This window comes from Simochromis diagramma, unplaced genomic scaffold, assembly GCF_900408965.1.
Source record: "Simochromis diagramma unplaced genomic scaffold, fSimDia1.1 OVJJ01000585.1, whole genome shotgun sequence".
NCBI classification, from domain to species: domain Eukaryota; kingdom Metazoa; phylum Chordata; class Actinopteri; order Cichliformes; family Cichlidae; genus Simochromis; species Simochromis diagramma.
The window spans coordinates 3467270-3494538 of NW_024387398.1; the positions used below are offsets into that span (position 1 = coordinate 3467270).

The 27269-nt window shown below is 41.5% G+C and overlaps 1 protein-coding gene across 2 annotated transcripts; it reads right to left on the reverse strand.

Annotated features, from left to right (window-relative positions):
- On the reverse strand, positions 1-27010 carry LOC120720636 (C-terminal binding protein 1). Of its 2 annotated transcripts, none has more exons than XM_040010383.1 (11): positions 26962-27010; positions 11672-11826; positions 9929-10073; positions 8808-8911; positions 8331-8433; positions 7704-7828; positions 6235-6324; positions 5574-5704; positions 4300-4427; positions 4022-4136; positions 1-2627 (listed from the first exon to the last, which is right to left on the reverse strand). In XM_040010383.1, the coding sequence occupies exons 1-11, from the start codon at positions 26966-26968 to the stop codon at positions 2432-2434; spliced, it is 1299 nt and encodes a 432-aa protein (XP_039866317.1). In that variant the 5' UTR covers positions 26969-27010; the 3' UTR covers positions 1-2431. The 2 variants fall into 2 exon arrangements, with proteins under 2 accessions (XP_039866317.1, XP_039866316.1); XM_040010382.1 differs by lacking the exon at positions 26962-27010 and adding an exon at positions 20209-20430.
- Between the last annotated feature and the right edge of the window lie 259 nt (positions 27011-27269).

Sequence of the window (27269 nt, forward strand, 5' to 3'; positions counted from 1 at the left end):
TCACCTTTCCACAGTTTATTTCTTTTAAAATAATTCATACAAATGCATACAGTCACAAACGTATCTTTGTCAGGTTGTCAGTTTTGACCAAAAATAATGATATTTACTGTAGAATATAGATTATGTATACTGTATATTGCTACGCCTACTACTTTACCATAAAGGGGACCAAGGTAGGCAACAGTGGACTGTGTGTTACTACCAGGGATGGAAATTCAAGGAGCACCTCGACACTTAAAAAGCTAATCTGATGTGGCGCCCATCATTTTAATAAAGGAATGCTCGCAGTTTGTTTTAGAAAGAAACAAGCAGAAGACTTTCGTCCACAGAAAAAGAATGGCATCTTGTTTAAGATTCAAGTTCAAAACAGTTCAGCATGATGTTGAGGATTTTGGGGCTCTAGCCTGGCAGTACCTTCAGTATGAGGCGCCCCTTTCAGATATCGCTGGCAAAATTTCCATCCCTGATTGCTACGCTTACTACCTAACCATGAAGAAGACCAGGTAGGCAACAGTAAACTGTTTTTTTACTACTCAGCTGCTGGTAGGAGGGGATCAGAAAGCACCTTCACTCAGATGGCTGGTTAACATCAGCACGCGAGAAAAGGGTTTGGCAGAGTTTTACGCTTGCATGACACTGTACTCTTCTTGTTATGTGGGAATGTAACCTATAAGAGATTTAATTTCTGAGAGATTGCTAGGCTAAGTTTGGAATCAGTTTCAATTTCAGGTGTTTATAGTTTCGTATTAAGTATTTTGTTAATGGCAGTCTTTGTATTGATGCTTTGTGGAGAGCACAAGCCACCACCCCTCCTCCCAGTGCTGCTTTTTTAGACACAGATACAACCAACTCACATTGACACAGGCAGGCAGAACACCATATGTACACATAGACACGGAGGCCACAGAGAGTGGCTAAACGGTATACTCAAGGAAGGACCCATCTTGAAATGTTAAAGGGATAGTAGTCTGGATAAATGAGATTTTTATTTTTATTTACTGACTTTGCTTTGTATTTTAAAATGTCCTAAACAGTATGAAGATTTCGCATGACTGTTTCTCATCTGTCAGTAAACGTTAACTTTGCTTAACTAGATGTGACATCTGGGAGTGAGTTTAGAACTTCAAATGGAAAGTTGAGTGTTTTGCAACTCTACGGGCTGATTGGAGAGATCTATATCTGCAAGGGCAGCTTCAGTAATATACTGACTTTGCAGCATGATGAACCATGACTCAGTGATTCATCAAACTGTTCATGCTCCATGACCTGCACATTTACTGTGTGTGATAGGGGTACTGTTGTATCATTAGACAGGACAAGATAAACATCCTTGTTTCTCAAAGTGCGGTCTGTTACAAGCTCTCAGTGCATCATTTTCTCGACATATATATTAATAGAGACAAGGAGATAAGTTCCCAGCCTTGGCATACCATTTTACCGCTTTCTTGCAGCCTTTCCTCCCACAACCCTCTTGATTTCGGTCAAGCATTTAGACAAGTCCCAAGAGCAAAGTCACATGCCCCTTAAACATAACTAACAAAAGCAAACATTAGTTCAACTTTAGCTCTTGTTAAAGTTCTTTTTCTAATGTAGCGGGACACGAAAAGGCAAGCAGGTAGAAAAACAAAAGCACTAAGTGGCATGAAAAAAGAATTTATAAAACAAAACTAAAAAAAAAAAAGAACAAAAAGAAACAAAAAATAACTAATATACCAACTGCGGAAACTTACTCTCCTGAGATGGTGTGCAAAAAGCTGCCTCTTTTTGGGGGGGCTTGCTAATTTGGGGACATTAAAATAAAAAAAACGGATATTGTATTCTCCAACTGGTTCAGCTACATAGAGAGATCACCTTTGCTTTTGTTAAGACTCGAATACAAATATCAGTATCTTCTTGCTTTAAGTCTAAAACTGTACACAGACAGGTTACATTCATTTTATAACCTACTAACTTTGCTTGTACATCAAACTAAGGAAAAGACACAGAAAAGAGAGAAAGACATAAACCCCGCCCCTCTAACTTTGGACACACTACAGTCTAAGACAGAGGAATTTGATCCTAGTTTTTTTCCCAAATCAACAGACAGTTATTGTTATGTTGTTGTTTTTTTTATTTACTTCTGGCACAGAATCTGAAGATCATCCAGCGATCGGAAGACCAACTTCTGGTCGGGGCAGCAGACAGCTGCCTTGCTCTTTAATTCATCACCACCTTCCTTGTCTTCCTCTTTGGAGTGTGAACCGGCTGTTGGAAACCAGTTGCCAGAGAGTTCTTGTATTGATTGTAATTGGGACGTCAACCGGTCAATCTGACACCAAACCTGATAACAATTGTCACTAGAGAACTTATCGCAATGACACCGGTTGCTGTGCCAACCACCACCAGTCACTAGACAACACGGGAACGTGTGTGTTTTGTGTTTGTGGAGGGGCTACAGCTGGTCATTTGGATGCTGCTCTCTGTCGCCCTCTGGTGGCTTCACTGTGTTCTGTCCGGGAGACGGGGCGTGAGGAGGGTGTGTGACGGCGGGCGGAAGGGTGTGCGCGATTGGCACGGCGCTCTGTACAATGCCTTCAACAGGGGGAGGGAGGCCGCCAGATGGCAAGTTCACTACTCCTGGGGGATACCTGGTGGTAACAGACATGGGGAGAGAATAAAATCTGAGAGAATAAGAACTGAGTCATCTTAAATGCAGTTAAACTAATATGATTAAAGGCATTTTTGTAAATTCACTTATGCAACCTTAATAACTCACAGGGTAGTGTCTTAGAAAGGATTCACACCTTACTTGACAGTAATAACCCACACCTTGGGTCATATGACCTTCGATGACTCACATGATTACAGGGTGGGTCAATAAATCTAAGGTCCAGCTCCAAGAGGACACCCCCACCAAGGGGGTTGTTCATTTCAAGCACTCGACAAAAGCAAAGCTAAACACTAAACATCTTAGAATGGATAAAAACAGGAATCGCAGAAATGATAAAAGAGTGACATAACTAGGGCTGTTCGATATAACGATATATATCGGATGACGATATAAAAACGTCTATCGTTTCATTTTACGCTATCGTTTGTTTCGTGGTGTCGCAAAATAAACTGTTTACGGCAACTTATGTCTAAAAATGTATCGTTTCATGTATCGGTTAAAACACTCGACTCCAGCTACATGACGCGCAGCTGGAAAAACTTCCCGCAAGTCGAGCTGCCCGAGATTCACAGAATTTACAGAAAATGTTACATTTTTGTGATTTATATCGTTATCGGACGATAGAATTCTTATATCGGGATATGAGATTTTGGTCATATCGCACAGCCCTAGACATAACCATGTCCACATGTTAAACATTAAAGACCACTTAAAAATCCAGAAAACTAGCAAAACCATAACACTGACACTACTTCCGATTACGACAGCATGTTTGATTATTGTGTGTCGCTGTGGAATATTTAGATTTGCTGTACGTACAGAAATTTGGCCTCCATTTTTTGTGGTTTGCAGAAATCTGATTTGAATATAAACTAATAATTATAAGTGGGATATTCATTACCTTCTTCACATCACCAAACAGTGCTTTGCGTAGTAGATGTAGTGCAGTGTTTGGTAAGCTGAACTGTGTTGCTATTTCAGGATGTGATACACCCTGCAAGCACTTTTCAATACCCCAGCAGCCAGTGTTTTGTTGTGCTGACATTGCCTGGCTGAATTCCTCATGGCAGGCAGCGACGCTGTCTACCCATCAGTATAATTATAGACTGCCGTGCGACCTCTCTTATCGTGTGTAGTCAGAGCTGTCATCACATCTGCGAGTACTAACAGACTGGAAGTCAACAGGGCAGCAACATGCTCCTTTAAAGCTCGAGTACGTTTGAAAGACCAAAACAAACATCAACTGATGATTGTAGCTCTTTTACCCTGAAAGCTTAAGGGTTAAGGTTTCCATATAGTTGGAAAATATGTAGAAATAATGGCAAAAGAAGGAACAACTAAAAACCCAGTCAAGTAATTGCTGGTTGATACCTGTATGCCCCATTGAGCTCAGGGTGGACGGTAGCTGGGTCAACACCTGCCCAGTGGTTGTTCTGGGTGAGGAACTCTTTATTGACGCAGTTCTTTAGACTGTCTGGGATGCGACCTTAAAGAAAAGAAAAATAGGATAGAAGAAAAGGAAAGAAGGCCCTTAAAATTCCTCGACAGGAAGCATGGAATTCCTTAAAATACCACTTTTTGGGCTTTTTTCATCAGAAATCATGCTGTCTGCTAAAGTTTGTGTTTCTGTGACCGTGTGTGTGCACTACCTGTCACAGCCCTTCGGATCTCCCTGGCTGCTTCCTCTCGCATTTCCAGTGATGCCTGTTCGCTGTACCAGGCAGCGTGTGGTGTGCAAATCAGATTGGGGGCATCTTTGAGCGGACCCTGACTGAAACTGACAAATACACAAGCAGTACAATCACTCTGAGCTGCAGCAAAAATGATTTTGTGCACCACAAAAGGCTTTTGTTTTGTGTTTATTGATGACCTATGCTGTGGCACAAATGTCATTGAATACCATGATATTAAACATAAAATTACTAAACATTCTTGTAAACTGCCCCTAATTCTTCATGGAAGTGAAGTAAGATGCTGCAAATATTCAACAATGATTTTGGTCCATAAGATATGAAACCATCGTGCAGATTTATCAGCTGCCAATCACATCTCTAAGGAGTAATATTGGATGAACATCTGCTGACTATGGAGGTTATTTGAGGACTTGAACTGATCGCTATGTTAAAAAAAAAAACAGTTTGACATTATTTGAGTTTCGTGACATGGTGTGTTGTGCTGCTGGAAGCAGTCATCAGAAGATGGGTACACTGTGGTCATGATAGGCTAGAGAGGGTAGGCAACAATGCTCAGCTAGGTAATGGCTTTCAAATGATGCTCACTTGACAGCAAGGGCCTAAAGTGTGCCAAGAAAATATTCCCCACTCCAATACAGGGTAGGGCGGATCCATGCTTTCAGAGCCTGACCCTACCATCTAAAGACTGCAGCAGAAATTGAGACTCATCAGACCTTCTATTATCTTCTATTATCCAATTTTGGCGAACCGTTGTGAGTTTTAGCCTCAGTGTCCTGTTCTTCTTCTGCTACTGTAGGCCATCTGATTCAAGTTTCAATGGGTTGTGCATTCAGAGACGTTCTTCTGCATACATTGGTTGCGCTGAGTCGTTCGTTGAGATTACTGTTATCATCCTATCAGCTCAAAGCAGTCTGGCCATTGACCTCTGACCTCTGGTATCAACCAGGCATTTTCTCGCAGAAAACTACCACTTAATCGATTTTTTTTCTCTTTTTCTATTTTCTGTCAGCCTTACAGATGGTTGTGTGAAATCCAGTTAAATCATCTTTCTTTAACATTCTGATGGTTGCCTTGACTGAGTTGCTGCCATACGATTAGCCGATTAGATATTTGCATTAACCAGCAGTTGACTACATACCTAATAAAGTGGCCAGTAGCACTGATGGAATAATTCATGAATTCATTAACGATAAAGTCAAATATAGCTAGCAGTTAAAACAGGAGGTTACCTGAAAGGCTCTGACTCATGAACATCCAGGGCAGCTCCACGTATCCTTCCCTCCTTCAAGGCCTGAGCCAGAGCCTTCTCATCCACCAGACCCCCCCTTGCTGTGTTCACCAGAAACGCCCCCTGACGCATCTTTAACACACACACACACACACACACACACACACACACACACACACACACACACACACACACACACACACAGTCAGTGATATATGTTCAGTTGAGCTTAACACCACATTTACATTTTAAGATCGGTGCCCCTGTACATAAAGACTCTGTGATATTAAACATGAAACAAATCCCTTTCAGTAAAGCTAATAAAAAAGAAATCACATTTTCTGCTCACAGTGCAGAATTTCCAGTAATATTTTATGGGCCCACACTGAGCAATTGTCTTTTCACTTATCCTCTCCCAGTTAGTGTAGAAGTGTTTAAAGCTAAAATCCTTTAAGGAGAAAAGCCAATATCTGATAGTCCTTCAGACGTGGTACAGAACCTCATTAATCTGTAAAATGGTGGGCTTCCCTGGGTGTAGGCTCTTTAATATTTATGGCTATGGGACTCAGTAGTGGATGTGAGGCCAAAGAAATCATTTATGCTTCAGTGTACCTGCTCAGTGTCGCGTGTGTTGGGCGATGAGTGCGAATGCCGATCTTTACCTGTTTGATGGTGAAGTCATTGATCAGGTGGTGGTTGTGTTCGTTGAGGCTGCAGTGCAGAGACACACAGTCAGAGTGGAAGAGCAGATCCTGAGGAAGAGAAAAAAGGAGCCACTTAATCCCAATCCCAACAGAAATGTTGAACCAGGTCCAGACGACAGTTACTGTTACTTTTCCACACACAGTGGTCACAGCACCATTGCAATAAATGCCTATTTGTCACGGCGGATTGTGGAGAAAGCATTCTCGTCAGCAAAGAGAATTGGAGACAAAGGATTTGTTTCCCTGTAAAAAGAGGATTTAGTCTGAATCCATTTAAATGCTGTGCTAGTGATGAGCTCTTATTGGTTAAATACGAGCTGAGTGGAAATTGTTTTTGGCACACACGCAGGTGAGCATTGTTGTGTGACAGGTGCTTTGCTGATATTTGTGCAAAGCAATAAGTTGCATTTTGCTCTGCTTCTCCTCATGTTCTGTCATGTGCATACTGTGACAGCTATAGCTTCACATTGATCTAAACACTGGCTTTCTACCAATTTTTGGCACTGTTGGGTCTCTATGTTGTCAACAATAGCCTTTATACGGTCAGAGCTGGGCTCAGGGGTCGTGCTCACATGTTAATTAGGGGCAGGCAGTCAGAATAAAGTTAAAGGAAAAAGAGCTAAAACTGCCTGTATCACACAAAGCATGAACTGAGGAGATACACCAAAGCCCAGTATAAGTATAGGTAAGTATAAGTAAATATATGCATATATTAGTATTAGTGTATATGTATAAATAAGGATTCTTTCTTGTGAAAATCAGTGAAAACATGCAAATATGCAGATGGAAATGAGCATAGCACGTCCCCCTTAAAATCTGATTCTCAGTAGTAACTCACAAGCCATTGCAATTTTTCATTAAAGGTAGCCCTTAAATCCACTCAAAATCAAATTAGCTGTGGAATTTAATTAGCTTTCACTTCTTTTATGGTCTCAGTGTCACATAGTGTATACGACCGATGCCTGTAGATGTCAAGGATGCAGAGGTATGAAAAGGCTGCCTATGAGTTTAACTTTCTATTGATCAAGATTCACACAGGACTAATGGACTTTTATTGTAACTTTGACTCCAAAATTTGTAAAACATAATCATTCAATATCAATCAGATAATAATCAATCAGAATAATCATTCTAATCTTTCATTAACCATTTCGATTTTCTCTCAAATGGTTGAGGAGTAAGGTGACGTGCACATGGTAAAATCTAGGCGGAGCTTATTTTTTCTATCTGCGTTCAGACAGGAGTACCCTGTTTGTGCTTCCACAGCATAAACAGTGATGGAGTTACCGTTTGAAAATAATGACTCCATGGTAAATAAACTGTTAAAAGATGTTTTGGGTTTTTTTTCTATTATACAGAAGAGCTGACAAAAGTGAAAAGAGGCTGATGTTTAAAATATAAAATGGTTTCACAAGTGTGTGTTTTACCTGTAGTGTGGTGACCCTTTGTAATCCCAGGGATCTTTCTACACCGTCAGCCAAATAAGGGTCGTAGAAAATCACACTGAAGCCAAAGGCCTTGGCTCGCAGGGCTACAGCCTGGCCCACTCGACCTAGAAACACAGGAATACCCGCGGGCGTGGAATTACATTAACATCAATACTCATGCAGGGGCATTAGAAAAACATATAGATATATAAAACCTATATATCTAGACTATATCCACGTGCATCTAATATTCCGCTTTTTGTCTTTTGCTAACACAAATTACATACTGCGATTCTCTGACTGCTACCCACGTTTGCTCATTATTACTGGAAAAACCCTTTAGAAGGTACATGGAAGAGATTTGCATTGCTTCTGGTTAATCCGCTTATATTTTATTGGCAGTAACCCCTTGCGAAGCCAATTTAGCTGAGCTAAGGACAAAACTAGAAACGACAGAACAAATGTTCGATCACTGGAAATGTAAAAACAAACAGACAGCACATTCTGACCAGCTGACCAAACACTGTACCTGCGTGTTAGTATGATCACTGTGAGCACCTCAGCATGCTGACCTCGGTGTGTATGCTGAGCTCTGCTTCACATACGTTCGTCTTTGTTGTTACTCACCGAGCCCGATGAGTCCCAGGGTCTCTCCTCTGATCCTCGCTGCTCCCGATGCCACCTCACGGATCTGTTCCACACTCTGAACACGGGTCCCCTCCCGCAGAGCCTGGCACGAATACCAATTAGTTATTACACGCATATACAAGGCAGAGCACACAAACGTTACAGTTGAACATGATCCAGCCATACATCATAATATCTGGACTCAATGACCAAAGTCTAAGTCGTTTCAGGTGATAAGTCTAAATAATGATTTGAGGAACAAATCATTTTACTGTACCTTCTACATCTTACATCAACGTCTTTCAAATACAGCCACATTCTAAAGAAAATGAATGAACGTTTCAATTTTTCTGATTAGTAACTGTCGAAACTAAAATTGTGATAACCGAATGCACACCACTAACCAAGACATTTAAAATAAGTCGCTTAAATCCATTTAATTTGAGACTCTTTTATCAGCCACACGGAGCTACAAACCTGATGCAGCCAGGTGGTGCGTCGGTACAAGGTGAGGATGTGACACAGCGTGGAGTCTGCCGTTTCCTCCACGGAGGCGGCTGGCATATTACAAACAGCTATGCCTGTTGGACCAGAAAGCAGATAAGGATTGGTAATAGCTTTTAAAAACCATTTTGAGAGAGAAATGAAGTTTGGTGAAAGCTATTTTTGTGGGGAAGTACGAGCTGAAGGTGTCAGCAGTTTTTTTTTTTCCTGTGCAAAATACAAAACTACTCGACACTTTAAAATGGCAGAGGCTCTCGGTAGAAGAAGATAAGGGAAGTTAGTAAAGTTCAGGCTGTTGCAGGAGCAAACTGAGTTTTTAAAAAAGTTCTCCTTTTTTCTATTACAGATTTTTTGCAAACATGGCAACAGGAACTGGTAGCTAGGAAGTTTAAAATTTGACTTAATGTTTAGGTCATGCATTTACACAGCTTACAGTCGACTTTTTCGTGTTTCATATATTAAATTACTTTAAAAAATGTATTTAAAGGGGCTCTATTATTCTAATTTTGAAAATGTCTTTACAGATCTGGCTCACTTCTCACACTCTTTAAGCCAGGATTCTTGTGATTGGCTGTTCCGCAAAAACAAAAGGTTTAAACACAAGGTGGGTGTTACTTCTGTGTTTATAGCAAGATCTGTTCCCAAAGCATGCAAAAAAACTTTGTTTGTCTTTTTTATTTTAAATTTTGGACACATCAAAAGTTAACATCCATAGCTGCAAGAGTAAATTTACAATAGAAAGTAAGGAACAGCATAAGTGTGATGAAATTTGTGCTTAATTTTGGAAAAAGCATCTCTTTACTAAATGAGGCCACTCCCCCCCTCACATAGGAAGGACAGTGGGTCATACCAAAGACTGGATCGTTTTTTATTGAATAATAAATTCATACGCCAATGCTCATCTTAAGTATTTTAAAACATAAAAAACAATAAGACCAAATTGTCAGAGACGCTTCTTTCTTGTTAGATTACTAACAGGAAAATTCAAATCTGTGCCAGTTCTGCCTGTGTCTTTAAGACAGAGCACTGAAACAGCTAGGAAGAACAATTTTGCTATTATGCAAATATGTGCACGTATGTGTGCATGTTCCTACCAAGTTCTCCAGCAGATTTAATATCAATGTTGTCATAACCGCTGCCGATTCGGACGATGATACGCAGCGCTTTAAACTTCTCCAGGTCTTCTCTCATTAGAGTGATGGTGTGGTACATCAGCGCTCCTACAGCTTCATTTAGGACCTGGAAACACACACAACACAACATATAGAGCAAGTTAACATATAAGATATTATTATTATTATTAACTTTTTTTCCTAAGAATTACATTTCATTGATATTTTGCCTTTTGAAGTAAGATTAAGATAAATTAAGATAAGGTGTCTGCATCTATCTGAACGGTCTAATATTAGAATTAATACGATTCACACTGAATTCTCAGTGACTTTTAATCATTTCTAGCTTATTGTCTGACAATAACCGTAATGGCTCAGAAGCAGATAATAAGATTATCATATAGAATTGAATACATTACAGAGCCGACACCTTTTAATTGGTGTGATCTTTCTGTAATGTTGCCAGCCCCCTGGTTCATATGTGCGAGGGGATGAAAATGACATGCGGTTCAATTACAGTAAAGAAGCCCTTTTAATTACACAATGAGGTGGCTGCTTATTAGAGAACCAGAGACAGAGAGCAAGAGAAGGATTGCGAGGGAGGGAGTGCCATCTGTTTCTCCCACACTGTGGCCTACTGAGCGCGCTCACAGAGAGGGTGCGCCTGGCAGACACCCAGTACAAGACATAACCCTGCCAGACATACAAACCCATTTACAATCGTAGTGACTGTTGCAGAATCTGACCCACATTCAAGTTTGTACTTGATTTTTGTGCATCCCTTTTGTTTTAACATCATCTATTTAACTTTAGACTCTTCTCTTAGGTTAAACGTTTCTCATTGAGGCTAGGGTCTCTGCTCTGTGGTGGCCAGTGTGAAAATAATGTCTCATGCTTCCTGAATCACTCTTCTCAGTCTGAGTCTGCCGAATCCTGCCTTTGTCATCCTGATGGAAAAACCTCGTCATTCGGTATATTGAGTTGATTTTTTTTTGAGCACATAGCATTTCTGAATGTAGACCTGACCAACTGAAGGAAGCCCAGACATAACACTGCCCCAACAGACTTGTATGGTAAGCACTGGGCATGATGGGTAAATCACTTCATCCACATCTCTTCATTCCCATCACCCTGAAACAGGGTAAATCTGGGCTTCTCAAGTCTCGTGAACTTTTTCCATCGCTACAATCTTTATCCTTCGGGACAAAAAGAAGCCTTTTTTCCGATTACCCTCACTTTTTAAAGACTGTGTAGCTGTTTAGTCGTAATCCCTTGAGTTCTTCTGACATTGTGTGTGCATTGTTACCTGTTTCTTAGCTAAATCCAGATGGTGACTTTTTTGGGCTAGGCAGTATTATATTTCAAAGCTTTAAATTAAATCTTCTTTTTGGTGCCATTGCTTTACCGATTCATATCTGTTTAAGCATTCTAAGCCTATTAGATATGGCAGCATCATTAAGTCAGGAAAGCAGGAAAAGAGAGTTTTAAATCACTGGTTTCTGAATTGGTTGACGTTGCTTTCATTATTCCTTTACCCCATGGTGACAAGTTTCATGTCAGCTACTTGGTTATCTTTCTGTTTAATCCATATATGCAAAATTAGTAAAAGCAAACGCTTTACTTTGCCTGTTTTTTTTTCTGTTTAGCTGAAACACAAAAACATCCAGATAGAATTATAGAATTATTATTGCACTTTATGTGTACATGTTACTTCAAGCATGTTACCTTCTCGTGGATCTCCTGTGTGGACTGAGCGTCACAGAACGCTACGGTTGCTACGTCTTTTAGGATGGGCATCTCCACAGTGCAGTCTCGCCCGTCCAGCAGCGCCACCAGGGGGCGCGGATGCATGGGCCCGTTCATAATGGGGGGCCTGATGCCTAAAAACGCAAGAAGTGAGGGACAAAGAGTCAGATCGGCAGAACAAAAGAAGAAAAGAAGACAGGGAAGACATGGGTGGAAAAGTAGGCTGTGGTGCTGAAACACCACCAGTGTAAGATGGACTTGTTCTGTACTTCATTCAAACTTCCAGCGTTTACTTTTGTGTAGGAAATTTTAAAGTGAAAATAAGGATGAGGTCCCAGGCACACACGAGGCCGCTGCTGTATCCGCATCCCATAATGTTTCTGTTCTGAGGTGGTGGTTGCCATGCCAACAGTGACAATAGGCGTGGAGGGAAAAAAGCTGTTTCTCGGAGCAGCTGTCTGCCTGTTGCGGAGCTAATTCCTCTTGTGTGAGGTCATGTTTCACAGCTGTTTTTCTCCTCATAACTTTGAAATATTTCACTGTTTTTGCTTAATTACTGCTGACTTATGATTAAATTTGCTGACTTTATGAAACAGGCGGTAATTTAGAAGATGGATGAGGTGGGTGTCGTAGCTATTCTAGTAGAAAATAGCGTTGAAAAGGCAAATCTTGCTATATGAATTTAGTGTTATTAATAATGAGGAAAAACAACAGCCTGTGATAATGAAGAATACTTTTTATTCCAGCCTGTTCACAAGTCTTTATATACTGAATGTAAATGCTCATCCCCATGGACTCAGAGTGCATCTTGGGAGCTGCTTACTTGGAAAAAAAGGGGCGGTGTTGATACGAAAATAACTAGGCATGCAGCCTGAAGCACTAGATTATATCTCAGTTGTTTATTGTGCAGCATATTTTGGATGAAACCAAGTGTCTCTTTATAAATATACAAGAAAAATGCAAATAGAAAAACATCGAAACATCGCTGAAAGGGGTAAACGTGCAGGTGTGTAAGGAAGTGCAACAGTTCGCAAGGGATAGAGCGGTTTGCCACGCGAGTCTCTGAAATCCGACTGAAATCTGTCAATAACCGAATTACAGCGAACTCCTCCTGCACCCCTGCCACAGGGTGTTTTATTAAATCATATCTAAAGATTAAACCATTACCCTGAGAGTGCTGCTGGGCTGTACAGGAGGAAAAATGGTATTTAACAATGAAGATATGCCAAATGACCCCACTAGTGGGCCTTTGTTGAAGTTATAACAAGAACAGGGGTTGATAGGAGGTGGATTTATTAGTTTTCCATGAATATTCCTTCCTGCTGCATTTTCCTGCATCGTTTCCCTCCCTTTCTCTTTCCACATAACCGATGGAATAATTATTCCAGATGACCGAGGGCCTTACAGCCTGAGACAGAAGACATCTGAGGGACATAGAGATGCAGATTCTGAAGAAAGTCCTGGCTGTGTGTGTGTGTAATTGGGATTTTTTGACATGTAAAGTTTTGACAGCCCTCTGAAACACTGCAGATGAAATAAGTGCAGAGTTATGCCTGTTTTTGCTGATGCTGACAAACCCATCATTCATCGCTGACTTTTCCCCCATCTGAGATGTGCAGTCTGACATCTCGAATAAGCAGCCTCCTCTGTCAGTTCACTCAAAATATTCCACTCAAAACTCAAAGGATACACAATTGACCTTCCCCGAGTTTTAGCGTGTTTTCCATTTGCATTACCAACATCGTGCAAAAGAAGCCAAGTTATTAAACCAGTCATTTAAATTAAACAAAATCAAGATTCTAGGGTCTACGCAATACTTTGCATGCCAAGAATCCCTGAGAACCGTACTTGTGGACAGAAGTTTGGCAGCTCCAAACTTATCAATTAGTTTGAGAAATCTGAAAAAATAACACTCTTCTCCTGGCAGCTACAGCTTCACCGAGAGCCCAGTTGAAGCTCATTGTCATTTTGGATTTTGCTGCTGTTTACCTGTTTTCTTGTACTTAAAGGCTGCGTTTCTCTACTTCAAACAGTGAGTTCATGCTTTTCAGATTATTGAAGACAGAAACATGGGGCGGGGGGGAAGAAGCAGAATGAATGCAACTTTCAGAATGACTGAAACATAAAGGGACTTTCCAATTTATTAAACCTTTTGAGTAATGCAACATGTTTTTTGAGGTTGCATCCTGTTGTTGGAGAAGTCGGTGTCCCAACCTTTCCTGCAGTGGATTGCTTTCTTCCTGTGTGACTGTTTTATGTTGCTGCAAAACAGTTCAGAGAGACACCTCTGCTCTTTGATTTGGAGTGATGTCTGAGCCTGACCTTTAGCACTGATGTTTTGATTATTTAATCTTTGTTGGCTTTCTGTTAACACTGGAAATTTGCATTTAACATTAATTACATTTGGCCAGGAACTGGTTGCTGCTTTGATCTTTTTTTTCCATTTGCTTCACTACAAGATGAGGACTGTGTTGTATTTGTAACCACTAGGAGTAAATAAGTGTAACTGTATAATTAAGAGAAAAGGGGCAGACTGGGGGAAAACATCCAATTAACTTCTATTTATAAAAGTATGTATGATGATGGATGATGATTTTTTTCTCATGTGAAAGGCCCATCGTGGGAAGTAAATAGGTCATTAAGGTTGAAACTCTGTGACTTTCTCCCCCACATACTTGCAGCAGTTTTCACTGGTGTGCATGCATGAGGAAGTAATGTATGCAGCGTTACATTGCATTTCAGCTCGTACGTCTCATTAGGCTGCAGCCATTAGAGTTCTGCTGTGACACAAAATAAGCTTTCACAGTCTATATTAAGAAAACCGATACAAGGGTCTGCGTTCAGTTTGTGTCTCGTTTGATCCGTCTACCGTTAACTCTCCCTTTGTTTAAAGCAGCATGGTCGCGTGGTTATTTTTAAACTAGCACGCTATAAGTGCATGACAAAGTACATAGAGAGACGCTTCGCTGTCGGGAATTTAACACCAACAGTTGTGTTCAAACACGTTTCAGTTTTGGTTTCATGTGGTATGAAGCTGTAGTGCAGCCACAACAGAAGCTCAGCTACTTGTATGTGAGCTAAAACTTGGTTTCCACCTCAGTTTTGCCCACAGCACGTTCTCCTGGTTTAATGTGGGCATTTCCTTCATACTTCCACTGATAAAAAAGAAAAGCAAGTGCACTCAGAAGCTGCACGGAGACAAAGAATAGCTCCCAACATCGCGCGACCCGTCACTCGACTTCTGCATTGTCTCTTAAATCTGCATTGTCAGATTACAGCATGAAACTTGATCTGATGAAGCAGTCCAGTGAGGTGAAACTCAAATCTTGCACATGGTGCCTTATGTGGCCTGCTAAAACATCAGCTATCCCTAATAGGATTTGCCTGGAGGCCATTGCACTTACACATCAATATAAAATCTATGGTGCACAGCTTAGAAAATGGAATACAGCGGCAGCGAGAAGAAATACGGCACCGCGCTGCTCAGTTTTTGGCACTGACATGGAAAAAGTAGTAGTAACTGAGCAGACAGGATTTTCATGAAATCTTGTCATTCTGGTATTATTTTTATGGGGGGGGGGGGTTACAGAGATTCCAGACATTTCTCCAGCACACACTTGGTCAGACTGAGGGAGGAAATAGCTCTCATTCCAGCCCCATGAATGACCTTGGGAGTACCAGCACTTCAGGCTGCTGAGTAGTACTAGGCAATAAAACACTGCTTTATTCACTGTCTCTGTCTCTTCCCCCACACTCACAAACCACAGCAGTGCCCTGTAAATATTAATCCTCCAACTCAAATGGTCATTATTTCTTGGTCTTTTTTTATTACTGGTATTTTTCTCGCTCTCCCGTCACTTTAAACACTCATTAAATCCTTCATTATATTAAATAATTGGCCAGACTTGCAGTTCCCTAACTGTAAACGCTTATCCCTCTCCTTTCCCTCTCTCATTATATTAAATACTCCAGTAATCTCTCACTCTGTCTTTCTTTACCTCTCCCGTAGCCCCGGGGCTTGGTGACTGCTGGGGGCATTCACAGTGCAAACAGGCCTCTTGACAGCCAGAGCTTCAGCTCTGCTCGTGCTTTTCCATCCAGCATTTCTGAACAAGTACTCTTTAACTCAGATGCACAAGCATGAACAGTAGACATTTTGAGTAAAGGCAGCAAAGCAGTGGTAGTGATTTGCAACTTGGGAAAAGCGAAAACAAAGAAAGTTTTGTTCATTGTTCACTATAATACAATAACCATCTGTACAGTAACAGTTGAGCCTGGGGAGGGGGGGCAAGATCAAATGACATCATAGATATGAAAATAGGCTCCATCCCAAAGTAGCAAAGTGATGGTAATGCCATTTGATTGACATTTAGAAATTGAAAAAGCATCTGCCAGTGACTGCTGGGACTGCAGCACGAGAGCCAATGGGAAAGCCCTGCGGCCTGCCTGCATCCAGCTGTCATTGACCAGCTCTTAGGAACAGCTGGATTTTTGTCCCCGAGGAGGGAGACCGTGTTTTCACACTGTCAGTCAACAAAGACAATTAAAAGGATCAGCTAATTTCATGCGTTTTAAACGTACAGGTCAACGGGACGTCGGCCAGCCTCGATGCAGAATGATCTGCCAAAACAAGCTGCAGCGGACCTGATTTTTCCCACAAGAACATGCACTCTAGTAACAAGGGTAAACCGCTCCGAAGCATCTGTAGGCCTTCCTCTGTGTTGAACTATTAGTCAGCTGAAAAAAGGTCATAACTATTGTTACAGTTTATTTATTAAGCTATAAGCTAAGAATAGTTAGAAGAATAGTTCCCGTTTTCTTCATTTCAATATTTAAAAACAAATCTTCACATTCCTTTTCCTCGTCTGACTACATTCAGCTCCAGCAGATCAAGTGTTTTTATTTTTCACTGTGCGAGCGAGAAAAAGGAAAGGAAGAAAAGCGGGGACGACATCGCTGTCGGCACCTGTGATCGCTCAAGTCGCCTGCAGCCGTAGAAACCAATCATCGAGCCACAGCATGGCTGATTTATAATGCTACTGGCTCTTGTGGCGTGCAGCAACCACAAGAGCCCCCGTATCCTCCTTCTCACCCCTTCAGTGTTCGTCTCAACATCTCTTCATCTGATGTTGCCTCATTTTTTGGTCTCCATCTCTCATTTCAGTCTCACTTCCCCAGGCTTTCTTCATCTCCCTTGCCGTTTTTCTTTTTTTCTCCCGCTCTGCACAACTCCCTAGCAATTCATAAAGGCGTGCTTTGTATAATAGTTGTATTTATATTGCTAAAAAGCGGGTGAATATCCAGGAACAAAGTGTTCAGGGGTGGCTTGATGTTTCTGTCTTTCGTCTTTCTCTCCCTACCCTCACTTCAACTCCCAGGAAGGAAAAATAAGAAGACAGACGTATCCATCACCACTGGTCCTCCTTCTTTCATGGACTCACACACCTACACAGTAACACAGGTATTACACTCTTGCCTCGTCAGTCAGTGCTTTTGGACTAATATACAGTGATGCATGACACACACAGGTGCTTACACATAGAAACGATCACCATGCAGGGCTCTCATTTGCAGGTATGGTGTCAGCAAAGCAGTTCAGGTTTGTCAGGTCTTTGTTCTCATAATGAAAGACACCAGCAGCAAACCAGCAATAACATTTGACAGCAACTCAGTAATGGCAACCAGTTCAAAGTTTGATGAGGCAGGCTATAGTTCCAGTTGTGCTATGAATTCAGGAGAAGTATGAGGAAAAGGCAGAGGTTATGATTTAAAAGCATAGCCCTATACTTTAAATATTCCAGAGACTAGCTTAATAGATCAATAAATTGTAATTGTTAAAAATACTTTATTATTGTAAGCTATTTCTGCTGGAAAATATTTATTTTACAATTGTGAAGTCAATCATTTTCAATTTGACATGACTTAGGGTTCAATTTCCAGATTGCCACGAATGTCACAAGTACCCACTGTTTGTTTGCAGGAATTCATAAACTGTTTATAAGCACTGGCTTAAACAGTATTTGCACTAGAGGAAAAAATACATTTATAAGGCTGTAACTGGATTATTGTATGGCTGCTGGCCTGTTACATTGGATTAATTGTTAATATACATTTTTTTAAAAATCACAGTCACTTTGAAGTTTCAATTGGATTGGGTCAGTTTGGACACTCTGGTGTAAACGCCTCCCCGTAATGGATTATTAAGGCTATGAAGCATTTACTGCATTTAGATTACGGGTTTGTTGAAGTGCGGGGACCGCAGGGGGGCCGTTTGAGCGGTTTCAAGGGTATTCCCAGCAAAAGGAAAAAAGGGTTTAGTTTCACACATTGCACCGTTCATTTGAGCTGAGCTAAAATAACTGCTTAAAGTGCTGTTTGGTCGTTTTAAAGAGGCTGCTAAAGCCATTTTACAGGTATCATCTTAAAAGTTATTTAATCTGCAGGTTTTACCCCCAATCAGACTCACTTGACAGTGTTGACATATAAATTAATAACGAGTATGCACGGACTCATCATAATGCAAAGCTGCTAATTACCTATCATAGCTGAATTATAGCCTACCTGCTAACTGTTGTTTTGGGGTGGTAAATTGTAGGTCTGTTGGTTTTTTGTTGTGTTTTGTTTTTTCTGTACTCGTCTTTTGATCTTGCCACTTTGTCTCGGTCACATTCCCCCCTTTGAACAGCCCTTCTCAATAAAAAACGAACTTGTCAAATGCAGCTAGCAAGTATTACATAAGGCTAACCTTGACTGAATAAAAGAGTGAGATGTATTAGTTCTGACTGGCACATCTTTCACTATTGATTCCCATTTTAGTTCAGTCATTTTTCTGTAAGCATTTGACATAATAGACCAAGCATCTTAATGGCTCTTAGTGCCACAGTCTCTTTGCTGAGCACTTTATAGATTTCTAAGTGCTGTAAATTACACCTGAGGAGATTCCTGCCTTTTATATGGCAGTAGTGCAGTATAAAAAAACCTGTATTTGTTTTCATAAGTGTGTGAAATGGTACTGGAGCCCTTATTTCACATTCCAACATAGATGTGTAGTGACTTGTAATCTAATAGCCGTTTCAGATTACTCTGGATTTCTCTAAACTAACAACATGCCACCACATGAGCGGTTTCCCTCGATTTTTGCCTTTGACATTAGGCGTCTCTCAGTGGGAAACTGCCTGGAACTATAACAGTCGTGTTTACAGTGTAAAGGCCTCATAGGATGCGTTTACCAACATTCGATTTTTTATGTTTTACCAGCAGATCTGGTTTAACAGGGTTTCAGAGGGGTGTCACTCATCTAAGCCTTCATAATCAGCTCAGACACGATACAACACAGAGATCAGAGGCTCCCCTGCCTTCAGAAAGATGAATCAATCAATCACCTGAAACTGCAAGCTGATTTTACAGCACCCTTTAAAGGTTCAGTGCTTGTCACCGTGCACTGAAACAGACCCCACGACCCAATCAGTGTCACGATTATTGACTGGTGGAGATTTGTGCATGAGCGTCTTGAAAAGGACAAACCTTGCTGAGCCACAGTCATTTAGTCCTGTGACCTTGGATTCTCAAGCTGCCGGCGTGGATGTGGAGAAGATATCTGCCCAAAGCGAGGGGCAATAAAAAAAGGATGGGGGGGTAGTAAGATATTAGCTGCAACTTTAATCTTTGATGTCATCAGGAAAAAGAGCCTGCAGCCTCTTGATGACATCAAATAATGTCTGCTTTCTTTGAAGAAGAACTGGATTCACAAATGCAGATTTAGCTGATATAATAACTCGATAACACGGGAATGATCGTTTATCTTCACACCCTCATCCTCCTGCTCGACACCCGACCCCCCTCTTCCTCATCCCCTCCCACCCCTTTCTTATTCCTAGCAGCCCTACCTTGATCCCATTTTCTAGAACAGTCTTTTGCAGCCCCTATCATAAGGTGCATCTATTACCTGTGAATCCGGCTGGGGGCATGCATGTTTATACTTGAATATGTGTGTCACTTTAGTTCCCTTTTATGTCTGTGAGTGTGTAAGTGTGCTTGCACGTAAATTGTGCGCACACTTCAGTGAAGGCAACCACTTTCCATTAAAAGAAGCACAATGAAAGGCAAATATGTGTCATGTCCTTGCTAGCCCTCGAAGGAGAGGGAGATCTATTTCTGTCACCGCAAACAGAGGTGTTCAAGCAGCTTTCAATAGCAGAGATTTGCCTCTTCGTGCACAAACACTCACTCACGCACAAACACACACACACACAGATCTTTAGAGAAAAGACTAACCATTCTTGTGTGATGAGAGCGGCTGAGCGATTAAGGAAAAACAAAAGATAACAGTGTGAGTGAATTAAGAAGAGAAGGAGGAGGAGGAGGAGACGGAAAAAGGGAGAGGAAGAGAGAGAAGGGGGAGGGGAGAAGGAGGCAGAATAATCTACACTGAGTTCACAAATATTGGCACACACACACTCATACACACACACAGTGATATGCAGTTCCCACATAAAAGCAGAGTGCTGGTTGTTTACCTAAAGGCATGCCTTTGTTGAGGAGATGTGAGCTTCCCATGGTGTGTTCCCCAGCCGGCCAGCACACAACAGAAACCTACAGTCTTCACACAGCAGACATGAACAGGAATCCAGTCAGCATATGGCGGCTGTGGCCAGCTACCTCGCTTCCCTTAGTCCTTCTCCCAGCCCCTTAGTGACAAGCATACACATGTGCTCCCCCTCTTTTCGCTCTCTCTCTCTCTCCCCTCCCTTCCGTCCCCTTCGCTCGCCTGCTCTCTCTATCTCTTACCCCTCCCTCCCCGCTGTCTTTAGGTACCTCCCTCCCCTTCCTTTCTCACTTTCTAATACACAAAATCTCTCTGTCTTTCCAGCTCTCTGTCACCAAAAAAAGAAGCACACACAGTTTGCAAGAGCTGCTACGTTTATGAGAGCGGGAGAGTGCAAAAGAGATGGCGGGGGGGTATATAGCATAGAAAAAAAGAGAGAGCAATAGGGAGAGCAGGAATGGGGAGGAGCTAACGTGGGCCAAAATTCATCTTTTGTTTCCTGAAAGACGACAGGGAGGAGGAAAGACGAAAGAAAGAAGAGTTGTGCAATTTCAAGGCTGAAGCAAGAGAGGAAAAACTAGTTCTCTGTGTTAAAAACGAAACTATAACAAAATTTAATTTGAATAATGAGGAGACAAGTTGTAACACTGCAATCAATGTGTGCCTTTACTAACACCCGTTTATCACCATCTTTGGTTTATAAGTTTACTCTTGCGTTGTGTTTGTTTGAGAACATTCAAACTTTTTATTTTTGCGAGGGATTAGTTATATTTTTGACTTAACCCACTTCCATGAGTAATGCACACTTTCTATATGGGTAAATACACTGTGCTTATGCCATGCATGAATACAGGTTCATGTTTTTATATTTTAAGGAAGTTACTTGAGGAAGTCAGTGCTGTTAGTCTACCCCGCCTTAAGTAAGCGTATGAAATGTGCTGATTGTGCTATAGTTCCTTGTTATATACGTTTAGCTTGTTTTGCTTGGCTAAATATTTAACCTGTGACAATGATTTTATAAGTGAAAAGTTCTTATTACTGCATTATGGTGTTTTCTTTATTAAATCATCCATCTATTTAAAAATAAAATGTTACTATTCTATTACTATTACTATTCTTTCTAATTATCTTGTTTATGTGCTGTCCTGGCCACTTTATTAGGCACACCTTCCTACTACCTAGTTGACGTCTTCTTGCCTTCAGAACTGCTTTTTGTATGGCGTAGATTAAAAGATGCTTAAATCCATATGAATTTGTTGGTTGAACATTCATAATGCAAAGTTGCTCTACTGAATTGCCAATATCCTCCCCCACACCATTACACCACCACTGCTAGCCTGAACCATTGGTATAAGGCAGGGTGGATCCATGCCTTCATGTTATTTACAGCAGACTCACCAGATCAGAGCTTCATTTGTCCAATTTTAGTGAGCCTGTGTGAAGTGTAGCTTCAGTTTTCTGACCTTTGCTGACTGCATTAGTACCTGGTATGGTCTTCTGCTGCTGCTCTGCTTTAAGGTTCAAATATGCTCTTCTGCATACCTTGGTTATAATAGGTGATTATTTGAGTTCTTGTTGCCTACTGTCTCTGACTTCTGTCATCAACAAGGCATTTTCAGCCAGAGAACTGCCACTCAGTCCATATTTGTTTCGTTTTTGGACCATTCTCTGTAAACCCTACAGATGGCTATGTGGAGAAATCCCAGAATATCAGCAATTTATGAAATAGTCAGACCAATCTTTGTGGTGCTAACAACTAGGCAGCATTCAAAGCCACTTAAAAATCACCTTTCTTCCTCATTCTGATGCTCGTTTTGAACTCTATATACCTAAATGCACTGAGTTGCTGTTGCGTGAAATATTTGTATTAATGAGCAGCTGAACAGATGTGCTTAACAAAGTGGGCAGCGAGTATATATGTCCTCGCCATTTTTATCATGTTATTTTCTGTTGATTCCTTTTGCGCATAAAAACTAAGCCTTTAAAGTAGACCATTATCAGAAGGAGAAATCTTATCAGTGATGTAATATGGCCGTTCTCTCCTTCATGCTCTATTGTTCCCTAATAATACCTCATAGGTGTGTCCAAAAATGCAAGCAACAGCTAGTGTGTCATCCAATTAGTCTCCAATTTTCCATCTGGGTGCTTTGGTCTGGTCACCGACAGTAAATACCTGTCCAGACTGACTGCAGTGATGGCTTTAGAGCTCCTGTCATCTACACATTAGCCACTTGATAACGGCTGTGATATAAGCGGCCTCAGACGCCCCTCTAACTGCCGGCGCCTAACCTAGTTTAACAGCAATGATGGTTACATCACACGCTCACTATTGGTAAATGTCACAGACAGCCAGTGGGCGAGTTGTTCAAATCCAAAAAGAGGCAGAGGGTTAGCGAGACTGTTGTTTTCAACACCAGCATTTCCTCCCATCATTCCTTTCATGCACTGTTGAATTGTTTGAAACAAAATTAAAAATGAGCAGTACCCTCCTCCCTTACCTTTTTTCCCCCTTTAGTTACACAGTGAAGTGGACCATACATGGCTCTGGGCCACTGCCTCTTTCTTTAAATAAAATAACCCAACCTCTTTTTTCTGGCCCTGTTTCAAAGAACTGTGATGGAAATTACGTCGACTCCAAATTTTCCAAAGGTAAACATAATAAAAGGAAAAAAACACAGTTTAGACAAGACAAGGCTAAAAAAAACAGGTCAAAGGGAACGAACTGCAGATTGCCTCATATTTGCAAATATATGAGCCACGTATATATGAGCAGCCTTGACATACTGAACCAGAGACCTGTCAACCGTGACAATTGATGTACTAAAACACGTTATTTTTGGCTGTTTTGGGTCCTCCTGGCTTTTTCCACAACACTTTCATGCTTATTTCACACTGCAGCACCGAACAGTGGCAAGCGATGGCATTTTCTGAGCAACAGTGGAGTGGGGAAGCGGTAAAACCCCTGAATGTTTCTCTTGTAAAGCTTGACTTGAAGTAATCTTTTCTATCGCAGCCAGTAGCAGCAGCTGGCAGGAACAGACCCGAGACGCTTTCTAACTTAAAAAACAAGGTTTTCCACCTCTGCACTGTAAACATGTCTAACTAAATGTGTTTCTGATCAAATTTGCGGCGAGAAAAAGCCCACGAACCAACGTATAAATTAGGTGCAAATCGCAGCAGATACTTTAAAAATTTGCTGTGGGATTAGGAGGTTTGTGAGATTTGCTCCACACTGCAGAATGTATCAGCCACTTGCTGTTTCAAGAAGAAGCACCCGAGCTGTCTCGTATTTTAATATCATAACCGTGATATATTGAACTCAACAAATTATGCCAGTTAGTAGTTAAACTGATTAGTAATTGAGAAATGTCTCTCTGACACATCACAGTTGCATGTATCCTATTAAAAGGAATGTGTTAGGTGCTCGAGGTCTCAGACCAAATGCAAACTGACATCCCTGTGTCGACTAGAGAAGCAACAGACGTGTTTATCTTGTTTCTGAGGCTGACAGCGACTTCAGCTAACATACGAGAGACAAATATTCCCCAGGAGATGGAAGAAATATGAAGCATATTTGGTGCTTCTAAATAAGGACAGAGAAAGGCGACACTGCGGGGATATCTGAACTGTTCAAGCTCCACAGGGAGCAAGGAGGAAACAAAGGGGGGTGGATGGGTAGTAGAGAGAAAAAATAGTTTAAAAGAGATTGAATATTTAATGATTTTCACGAGGGAAAAGGTGAAACAGAAGAGGGAAAGAACTGGGGATAGACTTCCTTTGGTTTTTCCTGTTCATCCTCTCTCTCTAACTGCCTTCACCTCGCCTGCATCTGCCCTCCTTATCTGACTGTGATGATTTTTATCATCTTCCTCTCCCAGTTTCTATCTTGATCTTATTCACACTCCATCAACCCCCACGACACACTCCACCCCTACCCCATTCCTCATTCCTGCATTTCTCTCTCTCTTTTTCCCACTCTCAGGCGTTCTCACTATACATCTCCACCCTCCCACTCCTTTTCTCTCTATAGTCACTGCAGCGTGTCTAATGGTTCGGCTCCTCAGCAGATCCACCACGCAGAGGCCAGGCGAGCAGCCGCCCCGACTGACGCCTCCCGACCACTGGCCTTATCAAGACTGACAGCGAACTAGACCCAGAGCTATCGCTAACACACACACACATGCTCACTCGCACAAACAATTGCAAAGATACACGCCTGCACATCCACAAAGACACAAGCTTAATAAATGCACACTCATGCAAGACGAACGTACTGACACTGAAAGGCAGGTACACGGAAATAATATTTCTGCAGCACACACAAACAAAAGGATGCCTGCGACACTTAAATGCACTCACGCGGACAACTAAACGTAAGGCAGCTGCATCGCATTGAAGCAAACATGCAGACGCAGGCACATACAGACACACGCATGGGCAACAAATTGGATTTATGGATGCTGACAGTGAGCTGCAGAACAATGTGGATGCCACTACAGAAGAGAGTAGATACTGCAGAAACAATCTAATCTACTATAGGTGGAGATGGGTACCGCAGGCGTGAAGAATCCAGCCAACATGTGGAAGGGAAGGAGGGAAGGAGGGGGGGCGAGATGAGTGAAAAGAGGCTGACTAGGTGGGACCAACGGGAGAGATTAAGGATCAGAGCGCTAGAAAGGAAAAGGAAGGGGGAAGAGGAAGTTGAGGAGTGCAAAAGGATGGACACAGTAAGAAAAGAATAAAGGAAGTAGTCAAGTAGTCTCTTTGATTCTGGCCTGAAACTTGTGCTGTGTTATCTTCCTGTTTCATTCAAGGAGTAGAGAAGAACCTATTTGAAAACTCAATAACAGTATGAGAGTGTGAGGTTAAAAATGAGAAATGCTCCAATGTCTGATCAGCATAACAAAAATCAGTTCTTACTGGATGAGCTGCTTTCTTGAGCTGTTTAATAAAAGAGGAAATGGACTCTTTTAGATGTTTTCATTATGCTAAACAGCAGACCAAAACGTAAAGATTAGAACCATGCATCTGGGCTCAAACAAGGCTGTGTGAGAGTGGTTACAAACTGGATACTCTGACGCTCTAGTGGCTGGGACACCGATCATGTTATACCTTGATCATATACAAGCACAGACAGCTCGAGGCGCAACGGCCGAGCAGTCATTCCTGTTATACTTCTTGAAGTCTGCCGCCTGGGGCGCATTGGTAGTTGGTGCATTGTTATGTAAATCCTCTGCGGACATCTGCAGAGACCCTCGCTGTCACCGTTTACATCTCTCGGACCCAAGTGCTTTTAAGTGGATGTAGAAATAATAATTGGGCACTGGATGATTTAAAACCCTGTAAGCTGCCAAAAAAAAGATACAGGAGAAGAAAGCCTGTTCTCTAAAAAGAACATGGCAGCATGTTTGGAAAAGAACAAACAGAACATATTAGCACAAACACCTTATACCAGCCGTCAAGCACGGTGGTGGACGGGTGATGATTTGGGCTTGTTTTGCAGCCACAGGACCTGGACACTTTGCAGTCAGAGAGTCAACCGTGAACTCCTCTGAATACCAAAGTGTTCTCGAGCCAAATGTGAGGTTGTCAGTCCGACAGCTAAAGCTCGGCCCAAATTGGATCATGCAACAGGTCAGTTATCCCAAACGCAGACGCAAAGCTACAACAGAATGGTTAAAAAAAGAAAATAATCAAGGTTGCAACCCGATTGAAATGCTGTGGTAGAACCACAAAAGAGCCGTGCATTAACAAATACCTGCAAACCTCAATGAATTTATTTAAGCAATAATGTGAAGAAGAGTGAGACAAAGTTCCTCCACATCAGTGTGAGAGACTGATAAAGCCATACAGTGAATAAATACTTTAAATTATGCAAGCTGTTGAGACAAAGTGTACTAAGTTTTTAGTTTTTCACTGAGATACCTGTAAAATTGTTTGTTATTTACACAAGATTACTGTATTTTAACCGTGTTATTAATGGTGATCTATTGGATTTTGTTTAGATTTTTACCTATTAGGCTCCTTTGTGTCATTTGTTATATTGTATTCACTTCATTCAGCTTTTCTACTTTATTTAAGTTATTTTGTTATAGGTTGTGTTTAATGTTTTAGCTACAGTAAAACAGGGGTTTTGCAACTTTTGCATGAAGTGTTCTATCTAAGCTTATTAATATTAATTTTTGGGACTCACAGTGGTTTTGGCTCTTAATACCTCACATACTTCACTGCTCATATGCGCTGAGGAGTGCACAGCCCTCTCAACACTTACGTTTAAAGACTCGCTCTCTAATCGGCTCCCTATTTATGGTTCATAAGGATGTTTTAGATGCTGTATTTGTCATATGATGAGAGCTGATACTCAGACTTTTTTCTATATAACCAGCAGCAACATGTAAAAACCGTTCTGGGCAGAATTCATCGAAGCAGTAATCCCCACGTCTCTGCAAACATCTTACTTACTAAACAACAACCCTTTCACAGAAAAATAAACAAATTCTTACATTCACACACAACCAAGCCTTCATACTGTTAAGTACACAGAGGAAGGGGGTGGGGGGGTTGTTTCACCCTTATTAGCTTGGCACAGAGTTATCTCTTCAGACCTTAAACACACTACAGAATAGCCGCTGTTATCACACAAACCCGCACACACATACATAGACACACACAGAAAATTACACACAGGAAGTCTGTGATATGGGGCCAAAAATACATCACAAACCTTGCATCACCTTCCTCTCAGTGTGTCCACTCTTCCACTGTGTCCCAAAGCTGGGTGGAGGTGTGTGTGTGTGCGTACGGGAGGTGTGGCATGCAGTAGATAATGGGCCAATTGTAAGTGATTAGAGTTGGAGCCAACCAATCAGCACAGCCTGGTACTGGACTGTGGCCAATGGCAAGATGTTCAGCGCAGCTGGGGGAGGGCGCTCTCGCTCACACACAGGAAAAGAAATGTGGCCGAGCCTTTGCACAGTACCTCCTCAGTGCATGTGTGTAAATATGTTTTTACAATTTTGTTTCATTTTTTTT